Source organism: Desmodus rotundus, unplaced genomic scaffold (assembly GCF_022682495.2).
Source record: "Desmodus rotundus isolate HL8 unplaced genomic scaffold, HLdesRot8A.1 manual_scaffold_92, whole genome shotgun sequence".
NCBI lineage: Eukaryota > Metazoa > Chordata > Mammalia > Chiroptera > Phyllostomidae > Desmodus > Desmodus rotundus.
In genome coordinates, this window is record NW_026527703.1 from 231,915 (window position 1) to 251,316 (window position 19,402).

Genomic DNA, 19,402 nt, shown 5'->3' on the forward strand with positions numbered 1-19,402 from the left:
GCCCATCAGCTTTAAATATCAGTGTGCGTGAAGCAGCAGCACGAGAGCGAGGGAGCGGGAAGCAGACAGCGAGTGCCTCTGTCGCCACTGCCTGTCAGGGAACACTAATGAATTTCACCACCAGCAAGCTATGTTTCAGATGGGGCGGGGCGGGCGGCGGGGGGGGGGGGGGGGGGTGGTGAGTAGGGGGTAGGGAGTTTTCTAGGGAGAATTCTCACAGTATTAAAACATCTTTTCCCAAAGCCCTGTTAATAAATGTCACTGCAGAGGGTCTGACACTAGGACTTCAAGGCAAGGGAGGGGTTGGGACAAACTGAAATGCTCTCAAGCAGGAAGGGCAGTGCAAGCGTGAGGCTGGAGGGAGTGAGCTGAGGCTCACAGGCAGGAGGGTGACCACCACTACCCACACTCATTCCTTAAGGCCTATGATGCTTGGCTGAGAGAACAGGACCAGAAGGAAAGGCCTCAGGCAGGGAGAGATTATCAGCTGTGCCTTCAGGGCCAGACTTACTACCTACCCTACTTCCCATCAGTTTCAGCTAACTCACTTCACAGATGGGCAGGGGACTCCAAACCATCCTTCCAGACCTAGGGGAGGTGGGGTGAGGAAACTCTGGCACCAGTCCCAACAGGAAGCTACTTTCCTTAAATATCAGGAGCTAGAGCTTATCATAATCTCCATTTTACAGATGAGGAAATGAAGGTTCAGAGTAGTGATGTGACTTTCCCAAGATCCTACAACTAATAAGCAGAGAAGCCAGGACTTGAATCCAGGTCTCTTTTTTTAATAAAGGCTTTAATAAAGGCTTATAGTTTTTAATAAAGGCTTTGTTCTTTTTCACAATACCATACAGCTCCTCTGCAGAGGGACTGATCACCTCACTGTCTCCTGTATGTCCCCCACTGCCCTTCCCCTCCAACCCCTCCCATTGGTACACACACACCTCTGGCCTGGCATGGGCCACAGCTGTCGCTGTAGCACAGAGCCGGGCTTCGGGCCAGGGTGAACCCAGACTGGGAGAGAAAGGCCTGGGAGTGAGCCAGGCCATCACCTGGGAGTCTCCACAGCTCAGAGGGCATGGCTGCAAGCATAAGCCTTCCCTTGGGTACCCTCTGCACAGCTCTGATCAGCAGTGTCTGATCTGGCAGCGACCTGCTATGCAGGGGGCAAATGACATTTAATTTCCTCTTGGTTTCCCTATGGTACAAACGAAAGGCCGTCACCTGCGTCTGGGTCTGGCAGCACAGCTGGAAGTGTTCCCAGACATGTCGCTCTGGAGAGTTCCCAAACAGAAACCAGAACACAGGGGGTGTGGAGGGGCTCCCCGTAGACCAGGTAGCCAGGCCTCCCTGAGAAAACCAACCTCAGATGCCCATTGGCAGGCCGTTGCTCAAAGCCTCCAAAGGGCACTGTACTTGTATGCAGCGCCTCTCTGCTCCACTGCTTTTTCACCCGCTTGCCAACTATCTCAACTCCCATTGCTCACACATGGAGCCCACACAAACGGCCACTGAAGCACACACTGCCACAAACATCCTATGGAACAATATAACATGCACCTTCCCAGTGCCACAAACACCGCATGAAATCAAGTAACCTGTATCTCTCCAGCCCCTCTCCAGTGAAATGAGACAAGCGCCTTTCCAGGGCCCCTCCCAGAGCAATTCTCTCAGGGAAAGGGCGCGCTGCCCCACCTGTTGTGACTGCAGGAAGTGCTGAAGCTGCCCCCAGGACCTGGCCAGAGGTCCCTTTTCCAGATGGAATGGCGGAGGCCTCAGCAGGCAGCAGGCAGTGGATAGGGGGAGAAGGGGAGCAGGTGAAGGGAGGTTTCCAGGGCACTTTGGTCAGTGTCTCAGCTGATGAGCTACTTATTCTGTTTTGGCCAGGAAAATAGGAGCTCCTCTGCAGTTTGAGCTGTTTCCAAGAAACCTCACTCATCCCCTACTAGTCTCTACCTGGCCTCTGGCCATCTTGACCCTTTGCCTGGGCTGCCTTTGTATGGCCTACAATGCCCTCTGGAGGTTCCACAGAGAGGTGTCCTGCAAGCACTGGGGATCTGGGACGCAGGCTGACCTCTGCTCCAATTCCCTCTAAACCTGGGCTGATCTCCTGTGCCCTGATCCCAGCCCCCCTGAACCCTTTGAGACATGTGAGCAGAGGCGCACTTCTGGGTGGGCGTTACACAGGTTAGCGGTTTTTGAACTGTGATCCATGAAGCCTTGGTGTTCTAGGAGGGATATCAGGCTACTCTGTGGCCTGGGGGAAGAGGAGGAAGAATGGGCTGGGCCTTGGCCCAGCTTCAGACAGAACAGCTCGGCTTTTGTGTATTTTGTAATATTGGGCTTTCTTTAATATTTTGTTTTTTAAGAAAATTTACTAAAAAAAATACTACCCATTCGGTCTCTCTACTGTGCTCCTCTGGGTGCTCATAGTACTTGTTTTGTATCTTCTTCGCAGCGTTCTCACGTTCTCCCTCACTGAGCCTGTGATTAGCTATGCACACGCTGCTCTTTCTGTCCTGACCGCCCGGCTGTCCCTACACTTCCCAGCACAGTGCTCACTGGGCCCAGAGCAGTTCCCAGCAGGGGCTAGCCTTAGGCTACTGCTGAAACGCCAGTGCTGCCAGGACAGGCAGTGCCTAGCACCCCCAATGGCATTTCCAACAGCGCTCCTCAGAAAAAGAGAGTTGCGCTGTAGGGTAACTGACATTTACAAGAAGGCCCTAGAGAAGACGTGGGGCGCAAGCACTCTTAAATCAGCAAACGGGGCTTACCTGCTACCATCGTCAGCCCTCTAGATCAACCTCCAGGGGACCAAAGAGACTTTTGCACGTGGCCAACTTTGGGGCAAAATATAGCATATTTCAATAGGAAATATCACTTGTAAGAAGTTTCTAAACCTTGAATGTGGGACCAAGGGGACATAGGATGATGCACCTCAGCTGAGTATTCAAGGGTCTGTCCCCCGGTAGAGGAGTCACTAGGATTAGAAATGGGTGAAGCCCTTGGCTCCGTTAACCAAGCCCACTGCTTGGACCTCCTTCTCTGGCCAGCTTTGAGGAGGGAGCAAGGAGAAGGCAGGATTCTGTGCTCCTCCTAGCTAAAGCCACTTGTTAATAGTCCCTAGATTCCCTTATCCCTGGGGAAAGGAAGGTAGCAACGAGCCCTTCACCCACCCCCCCATACACACATGCCTCCCAGCAGGGCCAGGGAGGACAGCCATTAGTGTGTGCCTCAGCAGACAATGGGGAGGAGAAGTCTCCAGAGCAAAGGACAACTGCAGCAATTAGAATGCAGGGAGGTTCAGAAGCTATTTAACTGGGTGACCCCTGAGGTCGCTGCATCTGACTCCCATCCCTGGATAAATATTGTATGAGAGGGGAGGGGGGCGAGCGAGGGAGCCATCGGAGTGCTGCTCCTCCCTCCACTCCCTTCCCCACCCCACGCGGCTGCCTCCAGCCACACATGCCAGGAACATTATTTACAGCCCTGACAGTCAGAGCAATCACTCTGCTAACCAAGAGGGAATGGACAAAGTCGACTTACCAAAAATTGACTATGGCAACTGAAGAAGAAACCAGAGCTAGTGGGGGAAGGGAGCTGAACCAACACTGGGAAGCAAGGCTTCTCCCACATTCTGGGTCCAGCGAGAGAAAATACTCTCTGTCACCTCAAAACCACTGGCAGATAAAGCTGGACCCAACTGGCAGAGAGAAAATCGAATGGGGTGTGCTTCTGCCTTTCGGAAGCTCTATAATGGAAAAATTCCTGGATCGTATCACTACCCAGGGGTTCCTTGGCAAAGATGGGGGTCCTAGCTACCTTCCCAGAGGAAGTGAGAGTAGCCACATGCCACTTATCCGGCTGGTCCCTTAGGTGACCCAGTGGAAGAAGCAGGAAAGTCAGGCATAGCAGAAAAGGACCAGGTGGGGGAAGGAAAGCAGAGTGTGTGAGAGCGGGCTGCGCCTCAGCCCCCACACTGCCGCTCCTCCAGTCCTGCTCTAATGCACCCTGACATGCCTCTGAAGACAGAGAGCTGTTTGCAGTCAGCACCGTGATTTGTTAGTAATTATTTCCATGGTGTCACATTGCTGTCACTCTGTTAACAAAGAGACAGGCTGCCTGAGGCTCCCTGCAAGAAAGAATCGCAGAGAAAAAGGCCTGTCAGGCTCCCGGGATTCTCTGGGCTGGCTGGCTTTCTTCCCCAAACCAACATCCTTACGGGCTTTGGAAAAAACAGTTTAACAGAACTAACAAGTTTGAGTCGTGTCACCCTTTAGCCAGGGACACCCAGAACTGATCCCACCCACTCACAGCCACCATTCCCAAAGCCCTACAGAGCTGAGCCCTGGAGCCCACAGGTCACTGAACCATGGGCCATCATGCAAACCATAGCCTTGGAGTTCCCTGGCCTTCACCTTCCAAGAACCCTGCTCTCCAACTCTTCTTCCACTCTGGAGTGTTCACAGCCTCTTGTGTGCTCTTAGGACCTGACGAAAGAAACCCATTTCAGACCACACTGAAGCAGCTGCCCCACTGGCACAGAGAGTGGTTAGGGAGGATGGGATGGCAGGGCACCATCCTTCCTTGAATCTGCCAACCGCAGTTCAGGATCAAAGCCACTCAGGTGCCAATGCCCCTGTAGCCTCCAGGTGCCTACTCACCTGTGAGGAGATTCCCACTGAGCTGCTCTGTTGTTCCCAGTGTCTGGACTGGTGTGGCACCTGCACTCAAAGAACTAGTGCTTTCTTTGCTTTAACACAAAGTAATGTCTCCATTATCCTGGCTGGGAATTAAGAGGAAAGATTGGCAAGCGCTGACAAAACAGAGGTCACTCACCTTACAGGCATGGAAAGTTGGAGATTAATTCTCTCCCCTCACAGAGGGAATCAGACTCCTAGCTAGTGGAAGGGAAGCACCAATATTGAAAGACCCTTTCAATGCCAAGCAGCAGCAGCAGCAGCAGCAGCAGCAGCAGCAGCAGAAAAGAGAGACCAAAGCCCACAAGCCCTGGAGAGGCCTTGTCAAGGTGGCAAGGGCCAATGCCAGCTTGCTCCTACAGAATCCCACAGGATAGAGAGAAACCTGAACAAGACTCTTCTGGCATCGGGGTCCAAAGGGCAGAGGGCAGTGCTAGCTTCATGCACTGGAATGGAAGCTCCATAAAGAGAGATGTTTTGGAAAGTCGAGCTCTTTGTTCATTGCTATATCCGCAATACAACAGTGCAAGGCATATAATGGGTATTCAATAAACATCTGCTGAAAGAATAAACAAATGGGTCAGTGTGGCTCAAAGGCTACTTCCACAGGCCTGGGGTCAGCCCAGCCTCTTCCTATCACAGGAATTCAGAGAAGAGGGAGGACAGTGGATTTCAGAAGAGACGAGAAAACACATACCCAAAGGGCTGGAGTTAAGTTTTAGAAGGTGAGGGGGATTGGGACAAGCTGATAGACCTGGGGAGATTCTCATATCGGACTGAACATTCACTTACTCATTCCCCAAATATGTATTCGAGGGCTAAACAAGGAAGGCAGTCCAACAAAAGGAGAATACATCAGTGTAGCAACACAATGGAATACCACACAGCAATAAAAAGGCTGAAATGATACATAAAACAACATGGATGAATCTCCTATATGTTATGTTGAGCAAAGAAAGTCAGACATGAAAGAATATATCTTGTATAATTCCATTTATATGAAAATCAAGTACAAGCAAAACTAAGCAAGAGTAATAGAAGTCAGAACAGTGGTCACCTGGTAGGCAGAGGGCATTACTGACTGGGAAGGGGCACAGGGGAACCTTCTGGATTGATGGAAAAGCTTCTTCATCTTGATCTGGGGGGTGATTACTCAGGTGTGTATGTGTATAAAAATATAGTGAGCTACACCCTTCACATTTGCATACTTTTGTACCCTACTATAATTATGTCATACCTTAATTTCTAGAAAGATTTAAAAAATAGTTGGGTCTCAAGAGTCACACAAAGAGTTTAAAGAAAAAACACAAAAATACCTCACCCAAAGGAAAAAAAAATTCTAGGAGCAACAGTGCCCCTTCTCCTTGTGTTCAGGGCACAAGCCCTTCAGCCTTCACTCTCTATCTGCCAGAGGACAAAGGGCCCAAGCAAGTGGCCAGGGCCTCAAAAGATACCAAACTGTTCAAATCACAGAAGAATGGAGCCCAGGTCCTAGGTGTCATGGCCTGGTGGGAGGACCCATGCAGCCTCCGTTCCATACCAGGCGAGCTCTAGGGAAGCAGAGATGGGTCAGATGGTCAAGCCATGACCCCAGCTGTCTCCGAGGCTCTCTGAAGCAGCCTGTCTGTCAAATCCTGCCACAGAGCATAGAACCAGCCTCCCAAAGACTACTCTGAAGAGCCACAGACAGAAGGGCAATCTGTCTTCTTGACAAGCCAGGCAGATACTGGCTGAACTGCCCCAACTCTGGGCTACAGCAAAGGCCTCGGTGCCTACAGCCCCTCCTGCCAGCAAGGAGGAGGCGCTAAGACCCTCACAGATAGTCAAGGGGAGCTCCATGTGTAAGGCCAGGGACCAGAACCCAGGCAGCAACACGTGCCTCAGGATCAGTTAAGCAGTAAAGAGCCATCCAGCCAGCAGCTCTACAGCAGACCAAAGCCTAAGACCCCCACTGCCAAAACATCTCAAAGCCTGATTATTTACTATGCAGATACCTTTATCTTTTATTGGGATTTTAACTGAGCAAAACTTCCATTCCAGGGGTTCCTATAATCACTAAAGCTCTTTGAACCCTCTGATACCTTCCCAGGGGGAGATGAGGCTGTCACGGGGGTTCCACCCCTCAGCCTAGAAGTGCCCGGAAAGTGGAACACCAGAGGCTCTCTCTGCCAGGGAGACAGCAAGCACCTCCCCATGACCCTCTAGGCCCAAAGTCCTTCCACAGCAGGCCAGCTTCCAGAGGCTCAGGCTCTGAGAAAGAGTGGGACGAGAGCACAGGTAGGGAACTGGGAGCCTGCTTGGCCTCCACAGAAACCTGCTCTTGCCCTAGGGCTGTGGCAAATGGACAGTCCCCCAAGCCCACAATCAGGAGCCCCTTTATGCCAGTTCTAGGCCCCACAACATGTGCAAAGGGGGCTCTCATGCATTTGTGAGGATGCTGGCCCCAGAGGCATGTGAGCTCTGGGGTGGAGGCGGGCATCCCTCACTCCTCCAAGCCCACAAACTCTCGGCCTAAGGAGCTGTCAGGCTAACGAGGCTACCGCAACACCACTCCATCTGAGTGTGTACTGCACGACTGGCTTCAGGTGGCTCTTCTTTAATTAATGGCATCCCAGGCTCTGCAGGGAGTTTCACCCCACAATGAATGGCCCTCTCTCATTAGAGGCAGGCCTGCCATGATGTATTCAGGGTGAGGGCCGGGATTCATTTCCCTGTCTGTGGGTTGGGGATGGGAGGGAGGGGAGAGGCAGCAGGGACAGATTTATATCGAGTGACTTGGATTAGCTGCAGCTGAAACATGACCCCATCAACTCAGGCTGCCTTCTTGGGGCTAACCCGATGCACCTTTGCTGACGAGAGGGCTCTAGGGAAGCTGAAGGGAGGGCAGAAGGTCTGGTTCTTGTTCTCTCTGGGCTTTGGCTGCAGCTCAAAGGCCCAGAATTCCTATACAACCTGCAGAACCTCCCCCCCACCCGATACACACACTTGGCATGCACTGGGAGCCTGGCCTGACTGAGCCTCTTCATGGCCAGGAGGCTGACCCATTGGCCTCAGAGCTATAGGACTGAGGCTTTGACCGTGGCTGTCAGCTGGCTCTCCTGCCTTCAGTAGAAAACACCCTCACTCCCTATCTCAGAGAAGGAGTCCGCAATGTGGTAATGCCCCCATATCTGCTGCCCGGACAGGACCCAAGTATGTTCTGACACAGAGCATCTCAGGCCCCAAGCCTCCCAGCACTAGGGAAAGGCAAGCATCAGTCAGACACAGAAACATACTGCCAGCCATCACCTCACTACGGTGGACCGTCAGGCTGAACCCCACCTCTGGAGTGAGCAGGTTCTAGGCAGCACTACTCTCCTTCTCTCCATCTCCCCCTGGTGCCACCTCACACGGATCACGAGACTAAGCAAGGGAACTGGGTGGGGTCTTGTAGGCAAAAAGGAAAACTTGGGCCTTCAGTTGTCCATGATCCCACTCTACTTCTCACAGTCTTAGAAGGAAGGACAGATGCACTCTGCTAGCCCCACAGGTGGCTCGAGGCCAAGGTAGGTTCAGGCTGGCAGCAAATGGCACACACTCCCTACAAACTCCCCCTGCAAACCCCACTAAACTTGACATTCAGTTTTGTTTGTGCTTGGGAGAAAAATCGTACCTCAGAGCCTGCCCTCTATCCATCCTCAGCCCTCTTAGAATGCCCAGTTCACTAAGAAAGCTGGCGGGTGGGCCTCACCTGCCCCTGCCAGCCAATCGGAAGGTTGCTTTGCAGGCCTGCTATGTCCCTAGGAGGGCCAGGGCAGAATGCCTATCATCAGTGCACACACCCACTCCGTGTCATCCACGCTTCTCCAGGGCCCTCATGGGGGAGTATTCGTATATCCTTCCTTCCCTTCTCAGAAAGAGATGTAGCTCAGTTCCGCTTTGCTAAGCCCTATTTGGCAACGTGTCTAAACACATGCAAACTTAATTAGTTCAGGAGGAGAGCCCAAGTGCTTGCAGTGACAGATAAAAGTATTGGGAAATGAGACAAGTCAGGACTGCCAGGGAGTTCTTACTCAAACCCCTTCCCCCAGCAGGCTGCTGATCAAAGGTGATACAGCTCAGTGCTGAGACCCTCTGGCACACCCACGGGCAAGGGGCAAGGCTCTCAAGGGCTCAGTAACGTGACAAGATGCCCTGCATGCTTAGATGCCCCACATGCTTTCAAATATACTGAGGGACAGAGGTGCCCAAAGCAATACTGGCAATGGTTTCCTTAAAATAGATCTGAGGATTCACTCATTTGTAGCTCTGCAAGGAGGCTCTCAGACAACCCCAAATCATCCCCCATCACACCTCCTGCACAACTATGCCCCACATCAAAATGAACGTAATAGTCTAGACCTCCACCGACACCAGGTACCAGCAGCCAAGATGAGAATGGAAAGGGCGTTAAGCAGAGTGTGACATAATCTGTGGCAATTAGAAAAGTGGAATAAAAGAAGATTGGAGTTGAAAAAGACTAGTTAGAAGACTTCTGTAATAACCCACAAAGACTATTGTGACCTTAACTAGGGCAGTGGAAATAGGGATGGAAAGAAGGCAACGACTCTGAGAAAGCTCTGGGAGGAAGACTCAACAGGATTTGGCAATTAATTGGTTATGGCTAGAGGACAGAATCAAGGATGATTCTCAGGTTTCCAACAGAGCCACTGAGTAGATGGTGCCCGTCATTATGTTGGAGGTCTAGGGTTGAGAGAAAGATAACCCTTGAGCTTTAAGGGGCCTACGGACATCTAGGTGTGGATAGAGAACAGGGAGCTGGATATGAAGGCTTGGAATTCAGATGGCAGATGGAGCAGTGTCTTTTCTCCAGTGGGATCTCTGCTGTCGTGTCAGTTTCCATTTTCCAGTTGCAGAAAAAGATTAGAAGACATACAGAGAGGATAGTTGAAGCTATGGCAAAAGATGAGATCACTCTGGTAAGTGTGAGTGTGCAGAATAAAAAGACAAGACAGCTAGGACAGAGACCAAAGAAATACCAATATTTAACAAACACAAAATTTAACAGAAAAGAAAATAATCCTCTCTAAGACCCTGTGAAGGGGAAGCTAGAGGAAAAGGAGACATAGAAAAGCAAAGATAAACAGCATTTCAAGAAGGATACATGGTCAACCCTGTTGAATAATGCCAAGAAGTCCCAGCCTTTCATCTATATCCTACACACTGCCCTCCCCCCCCCACCCCCCCCCACAGGATAGCCACCATCCCACAGTTGTGTCCCAGTGTGTGGCACATCTCTATGGGACTTCACTCCAGGTGACTAGAGCTCAATAGTCTTGGCCACTTGACTGCAGTCCTCAGGACACCCTCAGCAGTCCCCGCCGAGTGCATGTCCCACAAATAAAACTGGGTAATCTAAGCAAGTACCTTCTGACCTCCAGACTTCCTAAACCCAAAAGTGTTCCGGGTCCCCATCTGCACAACACCAACAGAGGGGTGCAGTATGCACACTTCATGACGAAGGTAGACCAGCATTTACATATTCAATCTCTAATGGAAGGAAACCACCATTCAGAGCTGAGGCTGAGCTAGGAGAAGGTCCTCACAACAGACCCTGAGCAGCCCTAGACCCTGCCCCATTAGAGCAGAGTCTGATTGTCCTCATCCTCTCCAGAGGTCCTCTTCCCAGACTGCACTGAGGGCCAGGCCTTCCCTCACATCAGCTCTTCCCCACCCCCCTCCACATCCACTCCTACCCCTACCTTTCTGTCTTCCTGACCTGGCCCTCTTCTTAGACCCACAGGCCACTGGGAAAGACCCTGATCTAGCTGCTCAGCCACTCTGTGCTGTTCAGTTGGTAAACCCAGATCTTCAAGCTACAGACTAAAATCTGAGTTCCTGAAGGGTGGCTGGCACCTGTGCAGCTGTCACTCCTCACTCGGCGCCAGCCCTACCCTTTCACCATGCCAGAAATGGAACTTTACAGAAACGGTCCTGCCTGGGTGAGAAGAGAGGAGAGAAAACTGGCAAAAGAACACTAAACTCCATGAGGAGATTCAAGAAATACCAGGGAAGTCAAAGCAAAGGCACGTCAGGTAGGGAAGGCAAGCTGACCAGGAGCCAATTCCGGAACAAGTGCTGCAGCTTAAACATGTTTAGAAGGAAAGTTAAATCCGCACTTACTAAATGAAAACACATCTAAGCAGGATCCGCGACTGCGGCATCAAAGCCCGTGTAAACCTGGAGTAGCAACTCATCCGGTTTGGACAAAAGATGGACACAAAACGATCTGGTCAGGTTGGGAGCAGATTTCTTTTCTCCGGTAGGATTTCTGCTGCCACTTCAGTTCCCATTTCTCAGCGCTTCACTAATCAGGCCCTTTCCAATGAAAGTGATGTGAAGCTGGTTAGGAGAGAGAGGAAGGACAGCGACGAGGAGCCACGGCTCTGGGAAACTAGAGTGGGAAAGGAAAATATTTGCTGAATTCCTCAGACTTAGTTAAATCTGAAAGGGGATGTCAAAATAAAAAGTAAGGCACACACTGACAGGTTGTAGTGTCAGTTTAACACCACCCTTGTCAGGCTCGTCATCAGCCTTTACCAGGCGCAGGAAAAGGTGAGGGCTCTGCCGAGAGCCCTCCGACGCGGCTCCAGGAACACCGACAAGCTGTGCGCTGTCACGCAGCACTACTTAGGTTTCCTCTCTGGCTGTTTTTATTTTGTTACACATTTAATTAAGAGCCTTCCCAGCAGTTATGCACAGTCCTGCTTCTAAAAGGCAGCCACAGAGCTCCCCTCCCCCAGTCCCTGCCACCTGACATCTGCTTCCTCCTGCATACTCTGACAGAGCTTCACTGGCTTTCCCAGTCCAAGCCCAAACCGACACCCAAAGTCTGCCCAGCCCCTTGGTTATTTTTGGAACCTCTTTGGTGTTGGAATTCAATTTTGTATAGCCGTGAGTCTTTACCAATTTGACCTTCAGTTTTTAATTTTGTTTTGCCTTTTTCTGCTATAAAACAGATACCACCTCCTACTGGAGAAGACAGGAGGACTGAATGACATATGGTATGTGCTCATTTAACATCTGGTTTCCTTTCATACATGCTTGAATTCAACAACCCAATCCCCCCTTTTGATTCTACATTGATTCCATCATTTCTTGTGAAGATATTAGAACGGCTTCCTTAGTCACCAAAATCTGCCAGGGCCCACCATGCCAAGAGCTGAACTGGTGCTGCAGGCCAGAACAGGCCAGACTCCAAGCTTAGGAGGACCAGCCCCAGAGTCCCCAACCTCATGCCCAGGGAAATTTTCCTGTGCACATACAGGACGGGGCAACAGTAGGTTTACAGTTGTTTGTATGAAAAATAATACAATCATTAGTAAGTAATAATACAATAATAAACTCTGTGTTTCATGTACTCACAACTGAAAGCCTGCTTTTCCCCCACCCTGTGTGTGTATGTGACATGCCAGTCACAAAAGACTCATAGTTAACACAAAGAGATTCTGAAATGCGAGTGTTTGTGACGTGAACACACCAAAGACAGAGAACCACTGGGAGAGTGGGAGTCCTGGGAGGCTATCTGGAGAAACCAGGCCTCTAGGCTGGACCACATGAACCTCTGGGTATCAGCCTGTATGCTGCCCCACCCTGAACAGCTTCTTCTACTCAACAGAGCTCCACCTAAGTCCTTTCTCCATCTCCAGTGCTCACAGCTGCCCAGGATACCCTAAACAATAACAGCCTTCCTCCTCCTCTCTTCCTCCATGGGGCCCTCCTCCGATCCATATCAGCCCAGCCTATACAATCTCCCTGACAAAGGAGTGTCACCTGAGAGCACAGAAATCCTCTGGATCTCTGGGAGCTGCATGTGCAGACCTGGAGATGTGCAGTAAGTGTGTGTACACGACCTAAGGGATATGGGAGATGAGGTGTGTAGGTGTTTATGTGACCTGGGCTTGTTCTTCCTCCTATCTCACCTAGAGAGTTGGTGTCCATTTGCAGGCCTGACACCCATCCAGCTGGGTGCATAACTATGCTTCAATGCCCAGCATCCAAAAGGCATAAAAAGACCTTGATGAGAAGACAATGCCTGAGTTGGTAGGCAATATCACTCCAGAACCACTACTCCCAACTCCCCACCGACACCCCAACCCACGCTCAAAAGTACAGGTGTGCATGCGTGCACACACACAGAGTGCTTGCGGCCGCCTGCAGTCACAGAGAACACAGGGTTATCGATTCTATCAGTACTCAGCAAACAATGCCCCCCCCACCTCCACCCCACTTTAGTTCCCTGGGGGCTGTCTGAAGCCAGGTATCCATAAGATAGACAAGAGGCAAAGTGTCAGCCTAGCAGAGTAACCAGTTTTGTCTTCCAGGATCAGGAGACAAAGGAGAGAAAGCACTGGGGACAAAACAGAAGAGAGGAGGCTGGTGACTTAGGCAACTTCCTAGAAGCAGCCCTCTCTCATCCCACCACCGGGCTCTCAGTTGTATCATCCGGGCCTTGTATCCCAGATGAGAGGACAGTACAGTGTAATGGTTAAGAGAAAGGACCCTGGACCCAGGTTGCCTGGGTTTGAATCCTGGCTCCATATGTTCTTGGGCAAGTTACTTAACCTCTTTGTACCCTAATCTTCTCATCTATAAAAACAGAAATAATAAGAGTACCTATGGTTATAAAATGCACTTAGACTAATAAACACTATGCATCTGGCTCAACAATAAAGACCTCTTTTAACTCTTTCCTTCCAGGGCACTGACATGTAGCTCTGCAACTGAAGGGCTCTCCTAAGCAGTGAGACCTGGCCATGGCAGGAAGGCCCTGACAACAACAGTCCCAGCAAATCCATCCCTCCCTGCTCCAGAGGCAGAAAGCAGGGGTCCCACCCCTATCCTTATCCTGACAGCCCCCAAAATCCAGGGACCCCCTGACCTAGCTACCCTGTAGGCTTAGGCATTAAGTCTGTGAAAGGCAGGAACTGGTCCCACAGATTCCAAGCCCCGCTAGCAAAGCAGCCCTTCTCATACTCACATGACTTTTAAGTCCCAGTCTCCACAGGTGACAAAAATTGACTTGACGTTTGGATCTAAGAGGCCTTCCTTCGCCATCCACTCATCGACCCTCTGAAAAGTACACAACAAGAACAGATGAGATTTCCCTGAGTCTGTGAAGAGCCACAACAGTGAAACGCAGATAAGCTGCTTGTAATCAGAGCAGGAGAAAATTGTAATCTCATCCAGCCAGGGCTCTGCTCTGGGCTCTTACCTTTGGCTCAGAACTATGAAGGCACTTGCAGGACAATCCCTGCAAGAAGAGCCCACAAGCCCAAGTGTTGCAGGGGAGGGGCCCCCTCCACGCCGTATTCCGGGCAGCCTGCCCCAGACAGAATAAGGACAGATCCCAGTAAATCAGTCCAAATAGCTCTGGTCGTCAAAGGCACAGCCTAGCATAGACATAGGCTATGCTGGGCTTGAGAACAGGCTGGTACCCAAGCAGGGACTCCAATCCACAGGTTCATTCATTCACTTACTCATTTTACCCTCCCACTAAATGTTTATTAACCAAACTTATGAATTTGGTTATTCCCCAAATGAAAGTGAAATTAATTTCCACCATGAGTCTAGCCCTTTGCTGGGCAGAAGCAAAGCTCATAATTAGCCCCAGACTTTGTATTTCTCCTCTCTTGGATGAGGATTAAAATTCAACAGATTGTTTTGAAGGCTGAGCTCAATTCCTAGGTAGAGAGAGAAATTGCTCCTAAGCACACTGTAAGTCTCTTTCTCCCTTCATTCCTTTGATAGGTTTTATTATTTGCACTCACACTAGAAGTACAAATACTAAAATCAGTGTATAATGGCTGAATTATCATAAGGAATTCATGAAGCATCGCCTATTTTTCAGACGATCCCAGGCACGGGGTAGGAGTGCAGCGGATCACAGCACTGCCCCACTCACACAGGGGGACTGTTTTTAGAGGCTGCATGACATAGTGGTTAGAAACGCAGGACTGAAAGTCAGACGCATGTGGGTTTGGATCTTGGCTCTTCGATATCCTGGTTGTGTCACTGATGGGAAGTCATTTAAAAGTCATTTAACTCCTCTGAACTTCAGCTTCCTTCATCTATAAAATGAGGTAGGATGACTAACCTTACACGTTGTTTTGAGAATTAACTGCAAATGTAATAAGGTATTTAAGTTCCTACCACGAAATAAGAGAGTAAGTAGGCTGAGAAGGGGAGAGAAGCAGATCTCATAATACAATATAATAGATGCAGCAATAAAGAAGTGACCAGAATGTTACAGAACCAAAAGAAGGAAGTGGCCAGCTCTATTTTCAAGGAAAGGAGTCAGAAAGGCTTCATAAAGAAGGTAATTGAATTAGGAGCTTGGTGGTTTGCTTGACAGGGTAGAACAGAGGAAAGGAGATGACAGGCCCAACCACTTTGTACTTGAGAAGCAGTTATGTGTTTAATGTCTGCTGTCCTCACCAGACTGTAAGCACCCTGAAGGCAGGGACTCTTCCCTGTCTTATTCACTGTGTTACTCTCTAACCCAGCACAGGGCCTTCTCAGTAGCTATTCTTGAAACGACTAAAATATGGGTAAGGCATAATGTGACCACAGTCCACTGTGTATAGAAAGGAGGAACAGGAATTGAAGCTGGACACTAGGTTAGGCCAGACTGTGAAGGGCCTTGCGTGCCCAGCAGGTAATGGAGAGTCCATGGAAATCTTGAAGTGAGATTACTTCTGGCAGGTGTAGGCTGGCTCCCTGTACATCTCAGAGATCCTGGAGGTCTGGCCTGTGTTGAAGCAGTCCTTGAGTAGGGCCAAGGATCCTATCTAGTTCCATGGCTACAGCAGTTGGATCTCCCACAACTTCAGAGACATCAGAGCTACGCCCCAGGGCCAGATTATGGAGACCCTCTTCATAATCAGTATACCAGAGAATCCTCCTCAGCCCGAGGATCCCCTCATAGCTAAATTCTAGACCCTCCAGTGCTGAATGGTTTGTCTCCCCAGCCACTTTGGCCCAACCCTTTGCATAGACAGATAGAAACACACACATACACCCAGCCTTTCCCCTAAGTCACATAAAGAAAATAAGGTAGGCCCTGGCTGGTGTGGCTCAGTTGGTTGGGCATCATCCTGCAAAGCAAAAGGTTGCCAGTTCAATTCTGGTCAGGGCACATGCCTGGGTCGTGGGTTTGGTCCCCGGCAGGGACAGAAGGCAACTGATCAATGTTTCTCTGTCATATCAATGTTTCTCTCCCTTTCTTTCTCTTTCCCATACCCTCTCTCTAAAAATAAGTAAATAAAATCTTAAAAAAAAAAGAAAGAAAGAAAGAAAGAAGAGAAGGTATACTTTACACAAAAAGAGGCAAGGTAAACCTGGAAATCCCTAAGTCACCTACTGGCCTTAACTTCCCAAGTAAGTGCCCCACATGCAAGGGGGGCTGGCTCCCCACTGCCCAACTCCTTCACAGTAGTCCTGGAAAAGATGGTAGGATAGGATGGAAAACTGTTGGGAAGCAATGCCCAGCAAGACCAGGCTTTCACCATGAGAAGCACTTAATATTCCCTGGGGTCCTTGGAAGCTTAAGGCATAGGCCATTCACTCATGCAGCACATCTTTAGTGAGCACTTTCTACTAGAGACTGTAAAGGAGGTGATACCACATTGGGAATCAGAACCTTTTCCTTCCCTCTCTGCTTGAATGGATAAAGGGTTGGAGGAACCACTAAGATAACCTCAATCTTCCGAGTCAGCCCCACCCCTCTCAATCCTACCCACCCCTGAGCCGCTGAAGGTCTAGAGGAGACCAGCCTGAGCCTAACTTAGAACAAATGAGTCAGGTGGATAGATGGATGGGTGGATTACCAATGGATAAATAGATGAGTAGATGGGGGGAGGGGATGAATGTGTGGATGGCTATATGAATGGATGGATGAATAGGTTTTCAAGAGCCTAGAAAGTCTATCCGTTGACCCTGTTTTGGGATGAGGGAATGACCACCACTCACTCCTGTATCCTGTCTCTCCCTGCTGGTTCTAATAGCTGTAGGCTGGGCAAGGGAGGTGGGAGGGGATGGTCAGGCCAAATGAGCTAAATGAAAGAGAAAAAAATTTTTTTTAAAAAAAGAACAAGTGAGTCAGGCAAACACCTAGCTAGCCCCCTGATCAGGGTCTTGGTTAGGACAAAAAGTTTGCTCTTTAGCTCTATAATCAACTAATAAGACAAAACAGAGCCTGGTTGGGTCTCCTTGTCCTGCCAGACTGCCTATTCAGGTCGATGCCAGAAACCTTCCCGCTTCCCCACACAGCATGCTGGAGGAGCAGAAAGAGCTTCCTGGGGGAGACTCAGAACCTTCTGAGCACTCCTTTCCCCAGCTGGCCTGGGCTCAGCAGGAAGATGGCTCCTGAAGACCACACCTTCCCCTCGCCTGGCACTGCTGAGGGAAAAAACCTCATAACCCCACCAGCTCAGGTTTTGTACTAGTGTGGAAGGAGCATCTTCCCTCAGGAGCCCAGAGACATCCCAGGGACAAGCTGCCTGGCTTGCAGTCTCCCTCAGGAGCCAGGCCCTATCTGGAGATGCTAGCTGTGACATAGGGACAGGTCCCTTCTTTCCCCTTGAGTATGATCCTTTGAGGAGCAGTCCATACTGGGGAGGCCTCTCATTCGTAAGAGTGAATCTTCTGTCAAAAAAAGAGGGTCAGTGGCGTTGGGAGACATCTCAGAGCTCATCTAGTCTTCTCCCAGGTTATGGCAGGCATCTAACCCTGCCCTCACCCAGAGCCTGACTGGGTACAGAGCCTGGGCTCGCACACTCTCAGGGACAGGAAGCACACTGTACCACTGGGTGAGCCAACACCCTGACCCTGGCTCCATCCTGAGGAGCCCAGAAGATTCAGTCTGCATTTGTATGGGACAGGCTGACTTGGCTAAATAAACAGCTCTTCCTCCCTCTCCTGGCCACCACCCACTTTCCCCTCGGATAACTACCTCCAATGCAGATGTGCCCTGCTCTTGCCCAGATACTCTGCTTTCTCCTGTGCTTTGACAGGGGCTGAGCATTGGGTGTACTGGTCTTACAGATAAATAAAGCACCCAAGGAGATCCACAGGCTTTTTCTCTTCTTCCCGCTCCCTAGAGAGCAGTGGTAGGGGGACCTTCCCCCTCCCTGAAAACCCCCAGGCAAAGGGGGCTGGAAGACAAGCTGAGGCAGTGCTCTGCCCTTCCTCGTTCCCTTAGGCTGGAGCACAAGAAGCTGTATCTTAACCTTTTCCAGCTCCCCGAGGAGAACATCCTAGAAGTGTGGTCTCTGCCAAGGGTTCTAAAGCCTTTAATTTGATTTCCCTCACACAGGCAATTGTTGTAATTATTCTGATTAGGAATCATTACCCAGTACAGCCTCTGCACCCGACAGGCACAATGCATCCAGCGGCAAGCTGCGGTGGGGCAGGCGGGCCCAGCCGCACCTCCTGGAGGAGCTGACAGCAAACAAAAGCCATCAATAGGGAGTTCTGGGTGAGTTAATGAAGTGCTCATATGCCACAAGAAGCCAACAGTAAAGCTAAACAAAAACACCTCCAGTCCCGGGGGCCAGTCCCACAGTGCCACAGCTCAGCTCCCGGACTTCCCAACCTGCCCAGCGCGGGCGGCCCAGAACCGGCCAGCACAGGACCGGGCGGGGGCCCTCCACCAGCCTCCTGGCAGCACTTGGACATGTTGTCAGTAACCCTGACAGGAACAGCTGGAGATGACAGATCAATGGTTCAATACTCTCAACAGCATGTCACTGATGTGACAGCAAATGTTATTCTAATCAAGCCATAATCATAGTCAAATTACACAGCTACGTTCTCAGGAGTTGGGGGGAAGAAAGGCAGCAGGAAGGGGTCAGAGGTTAGGAATTAAAGGTCACTCAACCTACCTCCAGCACTTGCTGCAGGCTTGGCTGACCATCCACCATGGCTTGAATAATCCCGGTGAGCTGCAAGTAAACATAAAGAGCCAATGGATGGAAAACTCAAAGTTGGGCTGAATTCTTTCTTTTCTGTTTCTCTCCTTTTACTGTAAAGAACTCTGGCCTGCACTGCTTTAGGCTGAGAATCTGACAGGAGCCTTGGGAATAAAGTCCCAGGACACGCTCTAAACTTCCTAACAACACGCTGCCCTGAAACAGGGATACGCAGCTACCTGCTGATCCCAGGGTGCATCTCGTTCCTGTTTCAGCTCTCACATGCAAAAGTAAAAACAAAAACAAGATTTTACGTGTCTTTTGTGTTCAACAGGCTCCATAATGCCCCACAAATTAAAATCTCAAGTGAATTCACCTCCAAGCTTCACAGAGGCTCCTGTCGGACTTAGGAAATAACCACACAGGACAGGCACACTCGGTTTCCAGTCCACCCCTTCTCTGGGCCTCGGTGCCCAGCAGTGCCCCAGTGCCCAGCAGTGCCCCCTCTAATGCCAGGGAAGGGCCGGGGAGTCCCACAGGCATCCACCCTTCACCCTGCGTACCTGGGCCCTCAATACCAACTAGCCAAGCGGGAAACAGCACCTTTAACTGATGGGGAAACTCAGTCAAAAAAGCCTAGTGTACAAACCTGGTCTAGAGAATTGCTGACTCACAGGCCTATGCTTCACCAAGGTCAGGCTTAGGTTGAAACAAGCTTGTTGCTTTGATTTGTTTAGAAGTGAAAACATCCCT

General features: G+C 50.3%; 1 protein-coding gene across 7 annotated transcripts in view; it reads right to left on the reverse strand.

Moving 5' to 3' along the window:
• Nucleotides 1–19,402, reverse strand: part of LOC112314443 (ERI1 exoribonuclease 3) — a 121,937-nt gene that overhangs the window by 66,233 nt on the left and 36,302 nt on the right. For all 7 annotated transcript variants that reach the window (XM_053917992.1, XM_053917995.1, XM_053917991.2 and 4 more), the window contains 2 exons: nt 18,623–18,682; nt 13,720–13,811 (listed from right to left, as the gene is read on the reverse strand). In XM_053917992.1, the coding sequence (XP_053773967.1) occupies nt 13,720–13,811; nt 18,623–18,682 (152 nt within the window). The remainder of the gene's footprint in view (nt 1–13,719; nt 13,812–18,622; nt 18,683–19,402) is intronic.